General features: G+C 42.4%; 2 protein-coding genes across 2 annotated transcripts; both read left to right on the forward strand.

Moving 5' to 3' along the window:
• LOC109868857 (bile salt-activated lipase) lies at positions 1-7,370 on the forward strand. Its single transcript, XM_020458590.2, has 11 exons — positions 1-179; positions 1,568-1,718; positions 1,894-2,013; positions 2,187-2,384; positions 2,684-2,814; positions 3,376-3,483; positions 3,587-3,701; positions 3,914-4,100; positions 4,368-4,568; positions 4,686-4,895; positions 7,036-7,370. Exons 1-11 carry the CDS (start codon positions 18-20, stop codon positions 7,199-7,201), a joined length of 1,749 nt encoding a protein of 582 aa, XP_020314179.2. The 5' UTR covers positions 1-17; the 3' UTR covers positions 7,202-7,370.
• A 126-nt stretch (positions 7,371-7,496) lies between these two features.
• Positions 7,497-23,329, forward strand: LOC109868855 (cholesterol 7-desaturase). The gene is made up of 7 exons (XM_020458586.2): positions 7,497-9,179; positions 18,493-18,681; positions 18,928-19,106; positions 19,291-19,416; positions 19,733-19,852; positions 20,359-20,535; positions 20,914-23,329. Exons 1-7 carry the CDS (start codon positions 8,747-8,749, stop codon positions 21,073-21,075), a joined length of 1,386 nt encoding a protein of 461 aa, XP_020314175.1. The 5' UTR covers positions 7,497-8,746; the 3' UTR covers positions 21,076-23,329.

The raw sequence follows: 23,329 nt of genomic DNA on the forward strand, positions 1-23,329 counted from the left end.
GATACGTGGCGGTCACTATGACTCAGGGTTATGGACATTGTGAAACCCTGGCTGGAACAGATGGGAGGGGTCTCCTGTATAAAAGGTGTGCTGACAGGTGTCTCTGGATCAGCATGATGAAGACATTGGGTATTTTGGTTGCCTCTGCCCTGTTCCTGGGGTCCGCCTCGGCCGCCACTGTAAGTCCATTTTAGTTTATTTGGTGTAATTAATGTTTTTTTTCTTTTTTTTTCTGAAACCCAATTCCAAATATATTTGTTAATAATGTAGGTGTTTTAATGTAGCTAGAATGTATTTTTTTAGAACTATCTGTGGTTTTGATCCCCTTGTAGAGGTAATAATGATACAGTAGAAATATACAGTGAGTTTAAAGTATTGGAACAGTCACAAATATTTTGTTTTGACTCTCCAGCACTTTGGAAGTGCTACAATGACTATTAGGTTAAAGTACAGTCTGTCCCCCCATTTTAGGTGACCAGAGGTATTGGGACAAATTCACTTGTGTGCTCAGGTAATAAAAGGTTCATTATTTGGTCCCATATTCATAGCACGCAATGACTACATCTAGCTTGTGACTATGAATTTGTTGGATGCATTTGCTGTTTTGATCATGTTTCAGATTATTTTGTGGTAAATAATGTACTGTCATTTTTTTGTCACTTTTATCGAAAATAAGAATAGAATATGTTTGTAAAAACTTCTACATTGATATGGATGCTACCATGATTACAGATAATCCTGAATGAGTTGTAAATAATGAGTGAGAAAGTTAGACTCACATGTCATACCCCTAAGACATGCTAACCTCTCATTTTACAATAACAGGGGAGGTTAGCAGAGCGGTGTATCTCTTCTTATCTATTCTTATTTACAATAAAAGTGACTCAAATGACAATACATTATTAACCATTAATTTCTATGGGTCACAAAATAATCTGAAACACAACGAAAACAAACAGCTAATGCATCCCACAAATTTGTAGTCACAAGCTTGATTTAGTCATTGTGTGCTTTGATTATGGGACCAAATACTTTCTAATACTTTAATATACAAATAACTGAATTTGTCGTAATACCTTTGGTCCCCTAAAACACTCAAATTAAAGCTGCTATTAAAGATAGTCTGCACTATAACCTCATGGGCATTATTTCAAATTCAAAGTGGTGTAGCACAGAGACAAAATATCAAAAAGGTTGTACATTTCCCAATACTTTTGGAGATCACTGTAGTTTCACAAATAAAATAGGCTAAATATGAAATTGTTTATACTGATAAAGTAACCAACAGTGAAACACAAAGGGTTAAGAACTTCACCTGTATTTTTACTCGCACTGCAGGTTTTTGACATCTTTATCATCAACAGGTTGATAAGCAATGTGAATTCAACAGCTGAACACCTTTTTTGCAACAGTTCACTAATAAAAAAAACTCAAAACAATGACACCACTACATGCATAAAACAACAACACTGAATACATTTGTGCATAATAAAAACAGTTTCACACTTGCATATATTACTGAATGAGTAATGAGTTGGTATCTGCCCTTTTGGGTGTGCATGTGTAGCTTGGAGTGGTGTACACTGAGGGAGGCATGGTGCAAGGGAAAAAAGTCAATTCTGATGGACTCCTCCGCACCATGGACGTCTTCAAAGGAATCCCCTACGCTGACAAGCCCGGCGTTTTTGAGAAGCCCAAGCGTCACCCTGGATGGGATGGTGGGTAAAAACATAATGCTTCCGATGTCCATCCATAAGGCAAGGAAAACTATTTAGTAATACAGAAGCAGATTGTAAAATAAATATTGGACAGCCGTATTAGACCATATCAGACCTTAGCCTTCCTAACACTCATCTCAGTTGACTGACTGATTCTCCTTGTGTCTCCTTCCAGGTGTTCTTAAGGCTACAGAGTTCAAGCCGAGGTGCATGCAGCTGAACTTGCTCCAGTCTGACACCCGTGGCCAAGAGGACTGCCTTTTCCTGAACATCTGGGTCCCTCAGGGCCTCAGTGGTATGTAACATGCACCTGTGTCTTTCACCCGTACCTGTCACAAGAGTAGGATGTCTTTATCCACATATCAAAACATGATACAGTATGGTCTGCTGATGTTTAATAATACTCATAATAATATAACTATGGTGTAATTCTACAAATGTATGGAAATGTATCTCCTCCCTTCCTAGTTTCCACTGGGCTGCCAGTCATGGTTTGGATCTTTGGAGGTGGTTACCTGGTTGGAGGCTCTATGGGCGCTAACTTCTTAGATAACTATCTGTACGACGGGGAGGAGATTGCAAACAGGGGCAAAGTCATTGTGGTGACTCTGGGTTACCGTGTGGGCACCCTGGGCTTCCTCAGCTCTGGAGATGCCAGCGGACCTGGTAGGTATCAACTAAGGCTTTGCCTGGCTGGCTAGGTGGGTGGTGGGTGGGTGGGTGGGTGGCTTTGGGTATGATCTGTGCTGCATCAGCTGATGTATGACATTGACCTTTTCTTCATGTAGTGATTCTCAGGTGACTGAGTCCACTATATGATAATACTGATTAAGAATACGGTGTTCATCTAACCTTTAATCATCAACTGGCTGTCAGAAACTTTTGCCATTCTGTGAGAGCCAGATGTACAGTATGTTAGTAGGGAGAGTACTGCTGCTGGCTCACAGAGCGGTCTTCCATGACAGGTAACTATGGTTTGTGGGACCAGCATGCTGCCATTGCCTGGGTGAATAGGAACATCCGCGCCTTCGGAGGAGACCCCAACAACATCACCGTCTTCGGAGAGTCTGCCGGCGCTGCTAGCGTCAGCTTCCAGGTGTGGGACTAAAAAGAGAACTAACAGTTTTAATACAGAGCTTTCAGGGCAAAGGTAGTCATGTCGAAGTACAAAAAAGGCCAGTACAAGGATGTTTCTTCAGTCTCAATGTTATATACTCTTCATTATAATATCATTATTATTCAGTGTCTTCCTGTCATAAAACATAAGTTTACTGTCACAGTGTGTAGTTTCTGGTAACTCGTGTCTATGACATTAGCTTATTACATTTGATACGTTTAACAATGAGAACCGGGAGACTCCTGATACCTTATTCTGAACCATGATGTCCTGTACAGAGTGATGGTCAGCCGAGTTCCTGAGACATCTGTGATCTAATAAACAGGGTGATAGAAAACACTTGTACTTTAGACCATTTTAAGTTGAGCCTTTTTGGATTGTTAGATACAGTATATGTAAGCATATAATGATTGTAAGTAAAGATACTGTAGGTAAGGATATGGCTTTCGGCATGGGTCCTCCGTCCACAGTATTAACAGATTAGCAAATGCAAAAATGCTATGTACTAATTTGAGTTTGAATGTACTTTACACCACACAGACGCTTTCTCCCCATAACAAAGGGCTGATCCGCAGGGCCATCTCCCAGAGTGGCGTTGCTCTCTGCCCCTGGGCCATCAACCACAACCCTCGTGCCTTTGCAGAGATGGTATGTGTACTTCAGTAACATTGGGGGGGGGGGGGGGGGGTATGAAGCTGACAGAGATGCATGTTGGTTGTTAAAGGGTGGTCTCATCCTCCTCTCTCTTTAGGTTGCTGGGAAGGTGGGCTGCCCCATTGATGATCAGATGATGGCCTGCCTGAAGCTCATTGACGCTAAGGAGCTCACCCTTGCTGGTACCCTGTCCCTGGCTGGTTCTCCCTCCAGTGAGTATTCACTGAGGTTAAAATAAGGGGCTGTGGCACACTTTGAGAAAGATGCTAAGGAGGTTGTGGTTTGCATGCATTGATGCCTGTATAGATGAGCATTAGCCTGACGCTCACATATCTCCTCAGCCCATTTTACACAGGAATTTGGTAATGGCCATGTCCTACCCATAGCGTTAAAAGGTATGTCTTTCTCTGCCTGCCTCCTCTAGCGCCCATAGTGGGCAACCTGGCCCTCTCCCCAGTGATCGATGGGGACTTCCTGCCTGATCACCCAGGGAAACTGTTCCACAACACTGCTGACATTGACTACCTTGCAGGGGTCAACAGCATGGATGCCCACCTATTCACTGGATTAGATTTACCCGCCGTCAACCAGCCACTCGCTACCCTCCCTCTGTGAGTGACTTTGGGCTGATTGGTTACCTGGGAGGAGGAGGGTAGTCTGTTCAGTGTTGGCCATGTGCATTGTGTAGCTTAAATGGGACAGCAGATGTACCCACAAAGCATTTTATAGAAGCAACCAAGTCTAACTAACAAGTAGGAGTAGAATAAAACATGTATTGAAAAGAGTAAGGTTATCAGTTTGGGCAGGTCCCTAACACAGTTGGCTTAAGAAGGGGTTGTTAGATCTCTTGAGACTAATCTCTCGCTTCCTCACTGAAGGTCAGATGTGAAACTGCTCCTGGGTTCTTTGACTAAGAAGGGAGAGGCCTCTATCAATAGCGCTTTCGCAGAGTACACGGCAGACTGGGGCGATAAGCCCAGTCAGGAGACCATCAAGAAGACTGTTGTTATGATCGAGACTGACTACGTCTTCCTGGTTCCTACCCAGGCTGCTCTCTATCTGCACGCCTCCAATGCCCAGTGAGTCTACCTTCTTGTTACTCTAGCACAGCCCTTCTCCCCCAGTATGTGCTGCTTCCTATCCCAGCGTCACATAACGGATATCTAATCATTCCCCCTCTCCATGCACTATCCCAGATCTGCACGCACCTACTCCTACCTGTTCTCAGAGCCCAGCCGCTTGTCCGGGATAGTTCTACCTTTCCCCAGCTGGATGGAGGCTGACCACGCTGAGGACCTGCAGTTTGTGTTCGGCAAGCCCTTCTCCACGCCCCTGGCGTACTGGCCCAAGTACCGCAATGTCTCCAAATACTTTATCGCCTACTGGACCAACTTCGCCAGGACCGGGTAAGAAAGAGCTGCAGAGCAATCATATACAGTAATCACACCCCGTGGGGGATATATACACTGCTCAAAAAAATAAATGGAACACTTAAACAACACAATGTAACTCCAAGTCAATCACACTTCTGTGAAATCAAACTGTCCACTTAGGAAGCAACACTGATTGACAATAAATTTCACATGCTGTTGTGCAAATGGAATAGACAACAGGTGGAAATTATAGGCAATTAGCAAGACACCCCCAATAAAGGAGTGGTTCTGCAGGTGGTGACCACAGACCACTTCTCAGTTCCTATGCTTCCTGGCTGATGTTTTGGTCACTTTTGAATGCTGACGGTGCTTTCACTCTAGTGGTAGCATGAGACGGAGTCTACAACCCACACAAGTGGCTCAGGTAGTGCAGCTCATCCAGGATGGCACATCAATGCGAGCTGTGGCAAGAAGGTTTGCTATGTCTGTCAGCGTAGTGTCCAGAGCATGGAGGCGCTACCAGGAGACAGGCCAGTACATCAGGAGACGTGGAGGAGGCCGTAGGAGGGCAACAACCCAGCAGCAGGACCGCTACCTCCGCCTTTGTGCAAGGAGGAGCAGGAGGAGCACTGCCAGAGCCCTGCAAAATGACCTGCAGCAGGCCACAAATGTGCATGGATCTGCTAAAATGGTCAGAAACAGACTCCATGAGGGTGGTATGAGGGCCCGACGTCCACAGGTGGGGGTTGTGCTTACAGCCCAACACCGTGCAGGACGTTTGGCATTTGCCAGAGAACACCAAGATTGGCAAATTCGCCACTGGCGCCCTTTGCTCTTCACAGATGAAAGCAGGTTCACACTGAGCACATGTGACAGACGTGACAGAGTCTGGAGATGCCGTGGAGAACGTTCTGCTGCCTGCAACATCCTCCAGCATGACCGGTTTGGCGGTGGGTCAGTCATGGTGTTGGGTGGCATTTCTTTGGGGGGCCGCACAGCTCTCTCGCCAGAGGTAGCCTGACTGCCATTACGGAACCGAGATGAGATCCTAAGACCCCTTGTGAGACCATATGCTGGTGCACTGGGTTCCTCCTAATGCAAGACAATGCTAGACCTCATGTGGCTGGAGTGTGTCAGCAGTTCCTGCAAGAGGAAGGCATTGATGCTATGGACTGGCCCGCCGGTTCCCCAGACCTGAATCCAATTGAGCACATTTGGGACATCATGTCTCGCTCCATCCACCAACACCACGTTGCACCACAGACTGTCCAGGAGTTGGCGGATGCTTTAGTCCAGGTCTGGGAGGAGATCCCTCAGGAGACCATCCGCCACCTCATCAGGAGCATGCCCAGGCGTTGTAGAGAGGTCATACAGGCACGTGGAGGCCACACACACTACTGAGCCTCATTTTGACTTGTTTTAAGGACATGACATCAAAGTTGGATCAGCCTGTAGTGTGGTTTTCCACTTTAATTTTGAGTATGACTCCAGATCCAGACCTCCATGGGTTGATAAATTTGATTTCCATTGATAATTTTTGTGTGATTTTGTTGTCAGCACATTCAACTATGTAAAGAAAAAAGTATTTAATAAGAATATTTCATTCATTCAGATCTAGGATGTGTTATTTTAGTGTTACCTTTATTTTTTTGAGCAGTGTATATATATACAGTATCATATATATATATATATATATTTTTTTACCTTTATTTAACTAGGCAAGTCAGTTAAGAAGAAATTATTATTTTGAATGACGGCCTAGGAACAGTGGGTTAACTGCCTGTTCAGGGGCAGAACGACAGATCTGTACCTTGTCAGCTCGGGGATTTGAACTTGCAACCTTCCGGTTACTAGTCCAACGCTCTAACCACTAGGCTACCCTGCCGCCCCATCAAAATGTGTTTAACTCTTTTTAGTTTACTGCATGACTCCATATGTGTTATTTCATAGTTTTGATGTCTTCACTATTATTCTACAATGTAGAAACAGTCAAAATAAAGAAACTCTTGAATGAGTAGGTGTGTCCAAACTTTTGAGTGTGTGTGTGTGGCAATTTAAAAGAAAATACAATTTCAAATTCTAAAGTGATATTATCCTCACAGAAAACGATGATAAATTGAATGTTCTCACCATTATGTTTTTCTTACCATCCTCAACCCCTTTCCCACCACAGAGACCCCAACAAGGGGGAGTCCAATGTGCCTGTGACCTGGCCTGCATACACCACCTCTGGGCAAAAGTACCTAGAGATCAACGCCAAAATGAACAGGAACTCCGTCCATGAGAAGATGAGGGTGCGCTTTGTGAACTGGTGGTCTAACACCCTTCCCTCCATCTGAGGTAGTTCTCACTGAGCACAGACTCCCTGATGCATAATTGACATCATACTACATTCACAGCTATACAGATTGGTCTTGTTATGTCACAAATAAATGCTAGGCTACTAGTACCACCAGATGGATTTCTGATTGTTTCTTCATAAGTAAATGAATGCATTTAAGAAGTCTACCCTGTTGTCTGTTTTTAATACTGTCCAGTCACCAGTGAAATGTGTTTTTGTTTGTATTTATCGAAATAGGAGCATGTTGGGGTATACCTATTCACCCAAATTGCATCAGAGTTTACAGTGGAGTTGTTTTTCTCTGATTAGTTGCAGTACTTACACATACAGTACCAGTCAAAAGTTTGGACACACCTACTCATTCCAGGGTTTTTCTTTATTTTTACTATTTTCTAGATTGTAGAGTAATGGTGAAGACATTGAAACTATGAAATAACACATATGAAATAATGTAGTAACCAAAAAAGTAAGTAGCCACTCTTTGCCTTGATGACAGCATATACCCATGTGGGTGATTGAAAGATGAACACGGTCCACACTCCAGTCCAGTTGGTGGAGGTAATGCACCTTAAAGGTGGTTGCCAACTGCCATATAAAATCAACAGCATCAAATCAAACAACCACCCACATGTCACAGTTTAGAGTAATTATTTGTCAGTGATGAACACCCAACAATACCTGTACATGTAATATTTGCTGGTGGGTATGACTAGAAAGTGAAGATGAAGGCATGTAGCAGTGGTGTAAACATAGCTGGCGCTAACCTTTTGGGGGCCCTAAGCAAGCTTTGGTTGGGGGCCCTAAGCAAGCTTTGGTTGGGGGCCCTACCACCTTGTTGCACAACATTTTAGTGACCTCCTTATGACAGCAGGGAGAAAAGTTGAAGTTTTAAAGGTACACTATGCAGAAATTGCTTTATTTCCTAGATGCTAAAAATTGTGACAAAATAAGCCAGTATAATATAGAGAATCCTTGTACCATGAAATATATTTTTAATAATCCAATTAATAATAGATTTTCAATTACAATGACAGATCTGTAACTCACATTTTGTACATTTGGTTGGTTGCCCAATAAGTTAATTTCTTGCAATTCTACACAATTTGTCATGGGGCTTAGATAGTGTTGCAGGTTTAAAGCATATTTTCTGCAATTCTACAAAATGTTCCATTGGCTTATGCCTGGGTATAAAGACTATTGTGTAACTCTTATCCCAAGCTTGACTTCTCATCTGTCGGAGGCGTGGCCTATTACCCAAGTGTCACATCTATTTTCCAAGGCGCTCTGCCTCACGACAATAGCCTATAGGACATTTATGCCACTACTGACAAGACTACGGTACGACAAACTATTAAGTCAGTCTTTTTGTGAAGCCACACTGCCGATCTGGCACAGGAACCAGTGCGACAGCGCTGCAGTGGCCGGAACCGGAGGAGAGGTTTTCATGGTGACGCGGCTGTGACAGGCCGCCAGAGGGTGGCAGCCAGGGACAAACACCCGTGTACTCTGTCTGGAGATCTCCTTATAGGCTAAATAACACGAGATGATGGAGGGTCAAAGCATGTCTCTACTCGGCAAGATGATGGCAGTTATAGGGATAAGCGTGGTAGCAGGTCTCATCGTGCACGTGCGAGACCCGTTGGACTCAATTTTAGGAGGTGGATACCCGGAGCTGTGGAGGAAAGCGGGACTGGTAGGTGCCCCAGCCCGGGCCGTGGCTTGCATCTTCGCCGGGGTTTCCCTTCTTGCTATGGGCTGGCTATATAGACTACTGTTTGCCCCTCTGGAACTGCTCAGAACTCCCGACGAGGTTGGATACATTGCCGAAGACGGTCGCTCCCGCGCCCAAGCGGCAAACGAAGTGCGTCGGAGACGGAAAACTGGCGAACTGCCACCCGTTTATCCCAACGGCTGGTATCGAGTATTGGATTCTCACATGCTGGAGCGAGGGGATGTCAAGAACGTAACTGTTTTAGGTATTCACAGCGCCACCCACTACAATACAGACAAACCAACACACATTCGATTAGACGACAATATGTCCGTCTCTGAGATCAGCAAATAATTTGTGCATATCTACATGTTTTTTTTTGCAACACACACAGTGTCTCAGTAGTGCACCTCACAGTTGAATTAAAGGCTACGCATCATAGGATAAAAATAGCTTGTCTCACTCCAGATTGTAATACATGTGCTTGTCACGTCAGGCAGGACAGTCCAATAACGAATCCAGGTGGAGATGCTGACAATGCACCTGTCCTTGTTTAGGTCTCCCTTCTCTCTCACTTTTTCTCGCTGTGTAATGTATATCCACTCATGGAAAAAAAAACATCCTATCCTGTTGATGTTAAATAAAAAATATGTAGCCTACCTGCAATTAACAGTCCAAGACTCCTCTGACTCACATTTCCTGTGTGAACATTGTCACATCGAAAAGATACACCACGATGTGCATAGGCCTACCAAATAGTGTCCTACCAACATGATTAGGCAACTTTTGAAGCATGATTTAAGCTTACACCATTTGTATACAAAGTCTCATATTACAACATAAACAGTATAGGTGCCTAGTTATGATCAGGTAAGTCAGATGATGTTTAAAAGTCATTATTTCAATTAAAGTATTTCCATTAGGCCTATTTGAAATTATGCGAACTCTACTGTGTAAAAGAAAGGGACTACATTTGGTCGTATTCTCTAAAGTTCAGCTTTGGCTCATTTCCTTAGGTGTAATAACACATGCAGTTCAGTTCTATTGACTGAACACTTGATTTTGTATTACAGTACATTTCCTTGTCTCAGCTCTATATCCGCTCGCTGAGTGGTGGTGGTTGGAATAGGGAAACAATAGAAGCACCCTCTTTAGCATGGACAACCTGGTGTTCCAAGATCCACACAAACTATAGACTTTTTTGTACTCTCAAGTATGCATAGTTTGTTGCCTCATGCTGAGTGCCTGACACCAAACAGTCAGCTGGTGAATGTGTGGAACACTGAAGATGAATTTGTATATGAAATCAGTCACATTTGACATGCACTAATCAGTACATGTGGTTTTGTATGTAGCCTACTGAACATATTTGCATGTCCTCAGAAAAGATGCAGTCACAAAACTGTACAAAAAATACTAATCCCCATGAGGAAGACATTATACTGAGCATCTATTACCATGTAGAGAACACTATAATGATACACCATTGACATTCTCTTCCTCATATTCTTTTTCTTCTTTGGGATGCCCTCTTTCTCTGGCTGCCTGCTACTCATAGCTCTATCATGGGATCTAATCAGTAACCTATTTTAGCCAAAGAAAATATAATGAATAGCATTGTAACAGTAATTAGGTGCCTGTTTGACCAAAACCAGTTATGCATTGAGATTCACTGTCCTTTACACAGAAAAAGCTGTAAAAAATAGTCTCTTAGGCAAATAATATCTAGGCCCGAAGGACTAAAATAACTTCTGAAAGAAATTCCATGTATTATTCTGACTCCGGTGACATCTGTATTGCATGATCCAGTCAGCACATTTGTAACCCTGTGTGATATGAGAGAAATTAATGTGTCATCGGTGTCTCCAGACAGTTATATAATAGATTATACTCTCTAATTAGTCACAGAAGTAGGTACATTAATGCAGAACTATTTGGACAAACAGGGTTCAATGCCTATTGTGATTGGATTTCTAATCATTACTCAAGAATTAGGTTCTACTGAATAATTATTAAAATAATTACACAACTTCTTTTACTTGACTGCACTCTGCCCATTTCTCTGCCATCATCTTGAATTGGTTTCAACTTTGAATATGTGACATCTTTAGAACCTACCAAGGCAGGTCTCAACAATCCAACATAGATACATATCATTGAAGATGGTTTGATATGCGCTCACTGTTGACATTTCAATGGTCATTGTCTTTGCCTTGTCAATGCAATGCCTCTCCTGTTCATTGTTCTTCATGTGCAGTTAGATGTCGCCAAGCCAATTTGCCAGGAGAAACCCTATATTGTTGGAAGGACCATTTTGGTTTTGTGTTGCCTGCCTGCCTTCTTTTAACCAAGGGCCATTGAACAGTTGAAGACTTGGCTGCTAGGAAACATTTAATCTGAAAAGACAACCTCCTTATTGTTTACTGGGACCTGATCACCATCAATGTGTGTTTGCTTCAGCATCCTGGAGGTGGATGCCATGGCCACTAATGATTATTTTAGTTACTCCATTCTTTCATCTGAAACTGCTGTGTGTCTCTGTGGTCTGTGCTTACTACAAGGGTGATGCAACCATTTTCAATAAATCAAGCAGAAGGCCCAAGTGTTGGTTTTGTTGCACAAGCCTCTGCTGTGTGTCAGGCCTGACAACACACCTTAGCTGCCCCGACCTCCAAAACTAATGCTCTTCACACACCAATGCATTGTGAGGCTGACTACTGCTATTCAAGGCCCGAGATTAGGCTATTTAAGAATGCTCGTCGAGTGGGTGACATGAATTAAAGTCACACAACCTGTCCAGTGAGACCCACTGATTCGCTAAATCAAATGTTTTTGTTATCCTGCAATGTTTTCTTTCTGCAGACACAAGAGTTGGAAAAGTCTTGTTGTGTCAAACCTCAAATTAAACTCTTGGCCCTCCACTTCAGTGCTATTTGTATTCATTCACATGTACAATACGGACTATACATTAAGATTAATGTGAGACCAGTACTGTTGAAGTTTTGACCATCCAGATGTTATTTATTTATTATTATTATTATTTTTACATTGGAGATTCTTCCATCTCTTCACATTCCCTTTTGAGAGTGTTTACTGCCATACTGGGAAAAAGGGCTGATTTTGGAATGATTTATCTTTAATTATCTGTCAGCAAGAGTTGATAAATCTCCCCCTGTTATGGGATGAATTATTCTCCAATTCTCCCCAGGCACATTATTCTACATTCCCCCCCCAAACACAGTCTCATGAGAGTAACTGGAGGAATGTGCTGTAAGGGCCTGATTCTGACCCGAGTTAAGCGCACGTAAATGGAATGCAATTCCCTTTTTATCCACTCTTCTCTCTATGGTATTCTGACCTTGAATTTAAGCATAAGAATAGCTGTTCACCTGCTATTTGTTTATAAATGAAGGTGTGGCGGAGGTGTGTCTGCAGATATGCCGTATTCTGACCTTGACTTAATTCCCTAATAATTTCACCACTTTTACGCATGAGGAAACCATGAATAAGTTCTAGCAAAACTACTGGTTCCAACTGTAAAAAGCATCCGATAGAAATAACACCATTGTCTATCCACTGTGATTTACAAATTGTTAAGAGCTATTGATAAGAGCTAGGTAAATGAGTAATCTGTTTGGATAAAATAATTGTACATTTTATGTGACACTTGTTTTAGATCTATTTGGCCTTGTAATCACTGGAGACAAATGTGTAACCAATCGTATGGCAGCAAACTGAAGCATATCAACATAACAACTTTTAGTAGAGTTTATGAAATGCTGTGCCATTATACAGAATTTAAATTGTAGTGCCTTTTAACTTGTAGGAATGGGCACTCTCAAATGTCATGATTATAGGCTACCAGGACTTTTTTGGTTTCCTATTTTCTATCATGTTAAATATTAGCCACTATCAGTATCGACTGTCAGTTGGCTTAATAACCACACATATTCAACTACCAATTTACTGTTAGTTCCCTTCAGTTGGTATAGTTGTCACGTTCTGACCTTAGTTCTTTTGTTATGTCTTTGTTTTAGTATGGTCAGGTCGTGAGTTGGGTGGGTGGGTTGTCTATGTTAGTTTTTCTATGATTTGGTATTTCTGTTTTTGGCCTGGTATGGTTCTCAATCAGAGGCAGCTGTCAATCGTTGCCCCTGATTGAGAACCATACTTTGGTAGCCTGTTTTTCACCCTTGAGTTGTGGGTGATTGTTTTCTGTTTTGTGTCTACACCAGACAGGACTGTTTCGTTTCGTTCATTCTCCTTTGTTATTTTGTTTAGTGTTCTCGTGATAATAAATTATCAATATGGACACTTACCACGCTGCGCATTGGTCCGATATATCTTACTCCTCGTCAGAAGAAGAGGACGAACGTTACAATAGTCTACATTAGCATTCCATTTAATTCGATTGTTTTGTTAACCTTCATTTACTTCTTCTGTAAACGCAGTCGTGGCCATGTGGTTATTGCTGAGGATCATTAGTAAAAGTTGATCATGTAAAAAAAAAGAAGGCAAGTAAGCTAATTAAATCGTTATGGAGCTGAGCGCAGACCAAGCTGTAGTAGTGTGAACCTGACGCATGGCGCAATACTTGGCCATGTCTTCACACAGTTCCATAGTTCGTGCAGTCAATAGGCGAGGGTATAGCCTACTATTGTACACTATTCTCCCTATTATAATTCTATGCGCACTAATCTTCCAACATTAACCTGGGTCTAAGAACTGAATGTGGCAATTGTCAGAATGAATCAATCCACCATTTTCTTTCTTTCGTGCGTAAAGGCTCTCCAAACCAGTTAATGATTTATACTGTAAATACTTTCCTAAACCTAAATAATCTACAAGATCAGAGTATTTTAAAACGACCAACTGAAACGGACGAATATGCATATGTAACCGATGTGAAATGGCTAGTTGTAAGCGGGGTGCGCGCTAATAGCGTTTCAATCGGTGACGTCACTCGCTCTGAGACCTTGAAGTAGTTGTTCCCCTTGCTCTGCAAGGGCCGCGGCTTTTGTGGAGCGATGGGTAACCGTGCTTCGAGGGTGGCTGGTTCGAGGCGAGGCGACGGAAGCTATACTGTTACACATATATGGTCTCTCAAGTCTGTCGACAAAACTCTAACTAAAAATCTACCCTGTTTTTAATGGGATGTCTTAAGATAAATGTACTGAAAACCTTATTGAATGAAAACTCCACTAGAAAATATGTTGGCCAGCAAGTGGATGGGATTTCAGCGGTCGAATGAAGCTTATTCAGAGCGCGCAATGTAGCCACACCTGTAGAGCGCATAACGCTACTGAATAAGGTCAATCTGAATACCGGATAAGTGCGCCGGACAAGTGAGTGAGTCGGAAAGGCGTAAATTCCTAAATCGGAATCAGTCCCTAAAAGCATCACAATTTCTATGGTCACAAGCCATGACGGGTATGCACATGGAAATGTTAGGGAAAATGGATATTGGACTGATGGAGGAGAAACTTGACAACTGCTGATGACTAGGTGACACCTGGTGATTCAGAGTAATGTTACAGTGCTGCCATAGGCATGCCATTTTGTGATAACGGTTATGACAAATGACATGGCATCCGTGTGAATTTATAGCTAAGCTATTATTTATATTACTGCACCACGTATCATTTCATGCTACCTCGACTTACTCCATCGTGACATCAACGACAACATGCTCCTTATTTGACTGCAGTTAGCTGCAATCTTAGACAGATGCAGCCTATGATTGCTGAGTCCGGGCAAATGTTGCAGCCAAACTGCTTATAATAGGGTGATTAGCCTAGCTAGCTAAATTACAACACTATTACTTCTAGAAGTAACGACTCTATTGCTTAATTCAGAAAGTAGACTTCACCTCCGTGTTACATCTATAGGCATTATCTCGCTAACTAGCTAGCATGAGCTAATTAACATAAACTAGCTAGCCAACATGCATTGTTTCTGACATGCCACAATTCTGCTTACTTTACATCTGACATATCTAGCTACTGTAGCTAGATAATGATGGTTTACAGTGACCCTACACACACCCACTCACATACAAGCTGCTGCTACTCTGTTTATCTTATATCCTGTTGCTGACTGCAGAACAAAAATATAAACGCAACAGTCAATTGAAATAAATTCATTAGGTCCTAATCTATGGATTTCACATGACTGGGAATACAGATATACATCTGTCAGATACCTTTAAAAAAAATGGGCCTCACAATGGGCCTCAGGATCTCATCACGGTATTTCTGTGCATTCGAATTGCCATTGATGAAATGCAATTGTGTTTGTTTTCCATAGCATATGCCTGCCTATACCATAACCCCACCACCACCACCATGGGGCACTCTGTTCACAATGTTGACATCAGAAAACCGCTTGCTCACACAACGCCATTCACGTGGTCTGCGGTTGTAAGGCGGGTTGGACATACTGCCAAATTCTCCAAAACGATGTTGGAGGCGGCTTATTCCACATTAAATTCTCTGGCAACAACTTTGGTAAACATTCCTGCAGTCAGCATGCCAATAGCAAGCTCTATAAAAACTTGAGACATCTATGGCATTGTGTTGTGTGACAAAACTGAACATTTTAGAGTGGCCTTTTACTGTCCCCAGCACAATATGCAGCTGTGTAATGATCATGCTGTTTAATCAGCTTCTTGATATGCCACACCTGTCAGGTGGAGAGATTATCTTGGCAAAGGAGAAATGCTCACTAACAGGGATGTAAACAAATTTGTACACGTGTTGTATACGGCACATGTGACTAATACAATTTGATATGATTTGAATTTGAGACAAATAATGTTTTTGTGTGTATGGAACATTTCTGGGATCTTTTATTTCAGCTCATGAAACATGGGACCAACACTTTACATGTTGCGTTTATATTTTTGGTTCAGTGTAGTATGTTAGCTAGCTAACCAACTAGGCGGTTATCAAAGACACTCAGTCAGTCATTTAAAATACTTTTCTGACCAACTGGACATTATTTTAGCCGATCTCGGCCTACTCCTTCTTGCCTACTCCCGTCTATAGGTCTCCTACTAGGTTCAAAACAATATCAAATATACTCTGTGGCTGTTGTCCGGTGCTTCATTGTCAAAATAAACCACCCGCACACCTCCTTCTGGTGCAGCCAGGCAGTCAATGGCTCAATGTTCCAAAACTATTCACCTGAATCTACGTCAAGCCTGGACAACGTTCTATTTCATATTGTTACGGTGTGCATGCAGCCCAGAAGTATATTTAAGCAATAAGGTACAACGGGTGTGGTATATGGCCTATATACCACAGCTAAGGGCTGTTCTTACCCACGACACATTTCAGAGTGCCTGGATACAGCCCTATTGGCCATATACCACAAACCCCCAAGGTTCCTTATTGCTATTATAAACTGGTTACCAATGTAATTAGAGCAATAAAAAAATAAATGTTTTGTCATACCTGTGGTATACGGTCTTATATACCACGGCTGTCAGCCAATCAGCATTGAGGGCTCGACCCACCCAGTTTATAAAATCGATTATATCTCCAATTTACAATGTTGGATGGAAAAAAAATAAGTGACACATCAGATTCATACACTACTCATTATTGTTGTTGTTGTTGTTTTTTAAGTGAAACATGGCCTTTACTCGACTCAGTAAGCATATCATTAGTCAAACACATAAGGCCTATTGGATTGATGCTATCTTCTCTTTTGGAGCCTCTCTAGTTTCTCTACTTCCCCACATGGATTTATCGAGATCCTCCTCTCTTTTTCTCTCCCCCTTTCTCTGTGCCAGTTTTCCAGCCACCAGTAAGAGCCTGTCCCAGATTCTGCTGACCCAAATCAACATTTGTCAGTTCCGGTCTGTTCATTTCTTTTTGTTGTTGTTGTAAATAGCCACACCTGTTCCTGAAATGTGTCAGTCCAGTCAGTTTCACCATTTCATGCAGTACACAGTCAGTCTAGGACACTCTTCTCAGTATATCTCAGTCAACATTTGCACACTCTCTAATTCTGTCCCGGCCTGCAGACAGTGTGGTTGCAGTCACGGCCTGCTCCACCTATCTGCTGTCATTTGGGTGGCAGGGCGTTATCCCGGGTTTCCGAGGGTTTAACCGGGAGGGCCTACTCATTGCCTAGCATTGCCAGGGCCGCTGAATCCTATCCTTAGTGACAGTTGGGCGGCTTTAATCTGAAGGTAATCTTAGCTCCGTGGGGTCACAGTCAGGAGCTAAGCCAGCTAGTTTGCTGCTTGGCCTCTGGCCCCGTATCCAATCCCACACTGTCTCAATCTGATGGCTCACTATGCAGTGGGCCGTGGCTTAGTGTGGTGTACGTGCTTGTGGTATACGTGCCTGTAGCTTCCTGATCGGTCCTGTCCAACTTAACTATATATACTGTAGGTCGCACATACAACACACCCGCCCTTCTCTGATGCAGTGACACAGTTTAGGAGATAGGGGTCATACCTCAGATGAGCATTTAACACAGACTTTGTTGAGAATATGATTGTGAGAATATGACATAAATGGCATTGTCTCACACCCAGTCCATTCTTTTCATTTACTGTACTGTTAAGCTTGCCAACTCAGACCAAACTCATTCCAGGAAATTAAATAGGGCCTTCAACATGGTTTACAATTGGAAGAAAGTGTACCAAACCCAGATGTTTACAATTGAAAGAAAGTGTACCAAACCCAGATGTTTACAATTGAAAGAAAGTGTACCAAACCCAGATGTTTACAATTGAAAGAAAGTGTACCAAACCCAGATGTTTACAATTGAAAGAAAGTGTACCAAACCCAGATGTTTACAATTGGAAGAAAGTGTACCAAACCCAGATGTTTACAATTGGAAGAAAGTGTACCAAACCCAGATGTTTACAATTGTTTATATGTATTTAGGTAGCTATTTATTTAATATCCTAGAATAGTTTCAGTGCTTGCCAGGAGGTACAGGTTGGTTACAGAAGAGTTCAGGCCAAGCCAGGTGGGTTGGCAACCCTATGGATACGGTTGTTGTTACCCTGAATACATTGTTTACTGGGGACACTGTTATGGGATTTTTATGAATAATGACTAAATGATGTATACATTTAAAGTAGAATTATAACTAACAGAATTCTATCCTGTTTGATGAAGAATGTTTGCACATAGGCAAAGAGGAAGTATTAACAAACAACTATATAAACCAATGTACATGAAATGATGGGCAGAGCTCTCGAGAATAAACGCTATTGACTAATTTGGTGGCTGGTCTCTGTCCATTTTATGCAAATAAGAACCTTACAAATTCTTAGAAACGGACCGTATTTGAATTGAATTGGTTAATGAACACATAGTTACTAAATTAATCTAACAGACACCCAGTGAATTTAAAGAGAAATGCAGCCTTTTCAGAGATTTTTTTAGTTGTCCTTCAAAGAGTAAAATGCTCATTCAATAAATTAGGTGTCTTCACATTTATGTGTCTTAATTGGCTTTAAGTGGATATTTCAAGTATTTTATTATAGTAGTCATCTAATTTTAAGACCCAGCTCCTCACAGCTTACTTACTTACCAAATCTGTTTTCCTCCCAGGTGAGCAGGTGGCAGTGTTCCGGGGCACAGAGGGCAAAGCCTATGTGGTGGATGCCTACTGCCCACACCTGGGGGCCAACCTGGCAGTGGGGGGGCGTGTGGTGGGGCAGAGCATAGAGTGCCCGTTCCACGGCTGGCAGTTCCGGGGGGAAGACGGAAAGTGTGTGAGGATCCCCTATGCAGAGAAAGGTGAGAAGCCACGGCCAACTCAATGTAATGTAATTTAACCATGTTTATAATGTATCCAGCTAAAATAATGTGGGGTTTTTACTTCTGTCAACTGCAATCTATCGTGACAGCCTAAACATTAGTAGCTGATTTGATTCTGGGTGCTGAGATTGTAAACAGTGTAATGTCTTACATTTTAAAAACAGATTAATTTGTCATTTTGCGCAATACAATGAATTTGTTTATTTTCCCTCCGTGGATCGTTAGTGCCAGAGTTTGCTAAGGTGCGCTGCTGGCGCAGTATGGAGACCAATGGTCAGGTTCTGGTGTGGTTCCACTGTGACGGAGAGGAACCTGGCTGGACAGTACCAGAGCAGGGGGAGATCACACGAGGGGAATGGGTCTACCGGGGCCGCACTGAGCACTTCATAAACGCACACATAGAGGTCTGTTGTCTGTTGTAGATGTGTGTGTGTTTGTGATAAGAAAAGGTCTTCATTTTATACTTGTATATTTTTATTTACCATATGATAACTTTAGGTCAATGTGTTCTTTAGTAAATCCTGAAGACTTTGTCTTATAAAGAGAAAGTCAACTGTGCCTTTTCCTCTCTGTGACTGCCACCTGTAGGAGATCCCTGAGAATGCAGCAGATATTGCCCACTTGGCCCACTTGCACACACCAGGCATTGTGAGCGGGGTTGACCTGCGCTACACCAACAGCAAGACCTGGGAGTTTGTGAGGCACGACTGGAAGGTAAGGACTTCCTGACCATGTGACCTTACTACTCTGGGCCCTACTTATATATATGTTTAGAACTTCTTTAAATGGTGCCTCAATGGTGTGTCCCTACAAATACTTGATTGTGTGTGTGTGTGTGTGTGTGTGTGTGTGTGTGTGTGTGTGTGTGTGTGTGTGTGTGTGTGTGTGTGTGTGTGTGTGTGTGTGTGTGTGTGTGTGTGTGTGTGTGTGTGTGTGTGTGTGTGTGTGTGTGTGTGTGTGTGTGTGTGTGTGTGTGTGTATATGTATGTATATATACATATATATTATATATATATATATATATTTCCAGGTGCAATGGGAAGCTGAGTCTGAGCCCACTAAGCACTGCTCCCAGATGCTGGTGAAACATGCCCTGACTGTGTTTGGTCGCCACTGGCCTCTGCTGGACATGGATGTAGTGGCTCGACAGGTACAAATAATCACAGACAGACTAGATAGTGTTTAGAGAATTGTGACCCTGAGGTGCTGAATTCAGTCATAAAACACAGCTGAAGTCATCATTGTCAACAAGTGTGTCAGCCAAGACCACCCAGTGCCAAGACTGCTCTTGGTTTTAGCCTCTCCGTCAGCTGAGATATATATCACCGTCTCAAAGGAATAAACTGACCATTCAGACAGCTTTGTCACCTCTTGTTTTCGCTTCACTGTGCTTTTGGATTTGTGTATACATGGCTGCATCCAAACGAGCTGCCTCAGTCACTATGGTGACGTTGTACAAGACCTCTGCCTGCAATTAACATTCACCTTAGTATTGTATCAATAACAGTGTTTCAGTCTGTGTCCAGACTGTCCAGCACCATAAATCAACTACGTTTTTTATGGATCCATTTAGCTCTGTCCAGAATTGTGTCTACTCTATGTTTAGTACATGGACATGATGTGTATGTGTCAGTAATATATGTCTGTGTGTTCCAGGTTGGTCCAGGGGTGGTGTTCCTGCTGTTCGACCACAGTTTCCTGGGTCGGGGTGTGATCATGCACTGTGTGACGCCCGTGGAGCCTCTATTGCAGTGTGTGTCCCACACCATCTTCTACCAGAGCAACATCCCCCCACTGGTGCCCAAGTTCATCCTGAGGGCAGAGTGCATCCAGGTACCATGTATCCCCACCATGTTGCCCAGCTTACTCCTGCCCTCAGACTCTCGTACACACGTTGTAACACACAGGAACTGTACTGTACAGCCAATGATCAAACTGTTCTCAATGTGGTACATTATATTCCAAAACCATGAATATCATGCATGTCAATTCATACACATTATTAGTATCCTTAATAATATAAAATTCATCATAATCTGGTGAATATACAGTATAGTAGAATACATGGTAGACTTTGAAATTTGACTTTTAAAAAGTCACTCGTTGGCAGTTTTTTGCTTTTTATGTGAACATTCTTGTCAGATTGATCACTACTTATTTCAGGTTTTGATATAACTAACCCCTTGTTGTTCTGACTGGTTTATGTCCCAGTTTGAGCGGGACGTGATGATCTGGAACAATAAGAAGTACATCTCTAAGCCCCTGCTGGTGAAGGAGGACTCTGCCATCCAGAAACACAGGCGGTGGTTCAGTCAGTTCTACAGTGATAACAGCCCTCGGCTGCGCTACCAGCACAACACGCTGGACTTCTGACCTCTCACACACTGAAAGAAGCACAGGAAAGCCAAACGAGGTACTGGTCCAAAAACACCTTCAATGTCCAAAAGGTATTCAAATATAAAAGAGAAGAGGACACCCATGGAATTTAACACCAGAAAACTGTTAGTCTTTTGTAGCAGCCAGTCAGCTCTTTCATGGTTAATGAATTGTGGGGTCTTGTGATGCAAACCATCTGTAGTAAAAGCAGCATTTGTTATTGTTTTGATAACTGAGCAGCAACCAAGCGCCCAAAGGGACTCTTATTCTACCAAAGCCCCGAAGTCGTGCTCCACATTTTCACCTAATTGGACTTCCGTAGCAAGACAAAATGCCGGTGGGAGGATTCATCTTCTCCCCTTCTTGTTATATTTCAAACAAAGGACCTGAATGCCCTCACATCTCCCATCAGAGTTGTACAGGTGTAAAAAGAGACCAGACTATATTTGGCCAGTTCAGTGTACGAAATGAACACTCTCCTGTGGGAACTTGGTGAGATTCGCTCTGGCCTCGTTTAAGTGCCTAGCTATAGCTACTCTGTGATCCTATAGGATTGATGGGACCTGAGGACTGCTCCCTTTTCACTAATCTTTCTTTTGATTTATTCTGATCGCTCCTGGCGTCTTCAATCCAGTTTATCCACATCTCAATCGTACAGGATTCAGCCCATATTCCTGTGAAGACCCACCAGAACCAACCAATATGAATAGATATGCCAGAATTGCCTAGCCTTTATTGTAGCCTATAGTGAGAGTCCATACTGTGTGAATGAACAGGAATGTATTGGAAACCGGTGTGCTGTCTGTACATTGTTATATGATTCCAGCAGGCTTCAGTTTGATCTCTGTACCTCCTGACATTATAGACCTGTGACTACCATACAAAATAGGTCAGTGTAAAAAAACATAACTTGCTATAACTTAAAAAATGTCATTTCTTTTCAGCCTAAGTTCTCAAGGAAACTCCAAATCGGGCAATCATGACTTGTGAGGACATCACTGTGTTCCAAAATGAGTGCTTAAAGCATTAATGTTTAATGAAAGCTGGCACCCAGCCCCAGCTTCAGGCCCTTTCAGGAGTGTTTGTGTCCCCTGGAGAATATCTTAAAGCTCAGTTGCTGATTGACCCTGCCAACTGATAGTGGTTCCCTCACGTTACCCCTGAATAGATTATGCAGTTCCTTTGTACTATGCACCAGTGCAGTATATGATGACAGTACTGGAATGTTGGTACCAGGTAGTTACCAATATGTTGAATTTGAATCGTTTGAAATAAGTATTAGAAAGTATCAAAACCAGGTGGAAACAGTAAAATGAAGTATTACCGCACACTGTGTAGACATGAGGATAACAATTATAGTCAAAGGTCATTACTCAAGACAGTATGCAGAATATATTTACATGTGGATCGCTTATTGACAAAGCCATTTTGACAAAGCATTTAGCAGAGATGTCCTATAAGAAACTCAGTGTTGTTGTTTGTAGCTTGTTCTTTCTCTATTACATAGCTGTGAGTCCCATTTGTGATGAGGAAAGGCGGGGTTGTCCAAGGAGTTTCATGGCTTCATACCGCAGGTGTGCACTATATATGCACTCAAATGTAGCAAATATCATGTGGCAATATTGTTTGATTGAGTTGCTTCGCGCCAGACTTAAAACATGCTCCCTAATGAGAAAAGCTGTGAGAGTGCTAACAGGGTGTTACTGTGCTAATGATACAGGACATTATTACCATATTAGTGCTTTGTGACTGTGCAGGTCTATACAGACCATTGGTATGTACTTGCATTATATGATGCTGTGTTGCTGGCTGTACTCTGAGATTGCTCCTAAGAGCCAGATTCTGTCTGCACTCTGTGACAACAATGATGCCGTTAGGTTGTACCAAATACTATACATGTCTGTCTGCTCTGATGGAAGTGTGAGCATAATGACCCGCGAATGAGTGTACTGGTAGCGCTGAATGTACTTTGTGACTGTGTTGATGTTCTGGGTCAGGGGTCAGGGGTCAGGGTTAGTGTGACTGTTCTAACTGATCCCAGTTGGCCCTTTATGGCCAATAGTCACAGTTACCCCAAAGTGGGGATGTTGGTTTAGAAAAATGATTAGCGAAGGTAGAATAGCACAATAATACGTGTTTAACCCACCTTTCTTCATATGACACAGCAGATTGGAAATATAATTTTTTGTAAATGCATTGTCTAGAAATGCAGCATTTATGTAAATCAGCAGAATAAACATATTCAAATGTA

This window comes from Oncorhynchus kisutch, linkage group LG23 (genome assembly GCF_002021735.2).
Source record: "Oncorhynchus kisutch isolate 150728-3 linkage group LG23, Okis_V2, whole genome shotgun sequence".
NCBI lineage: Eukaryota > Metazoa > Chordata > Actinopteri > Salmoniformes > Salmonidae > Oncorhynchus > Oncorhynchus kisutch.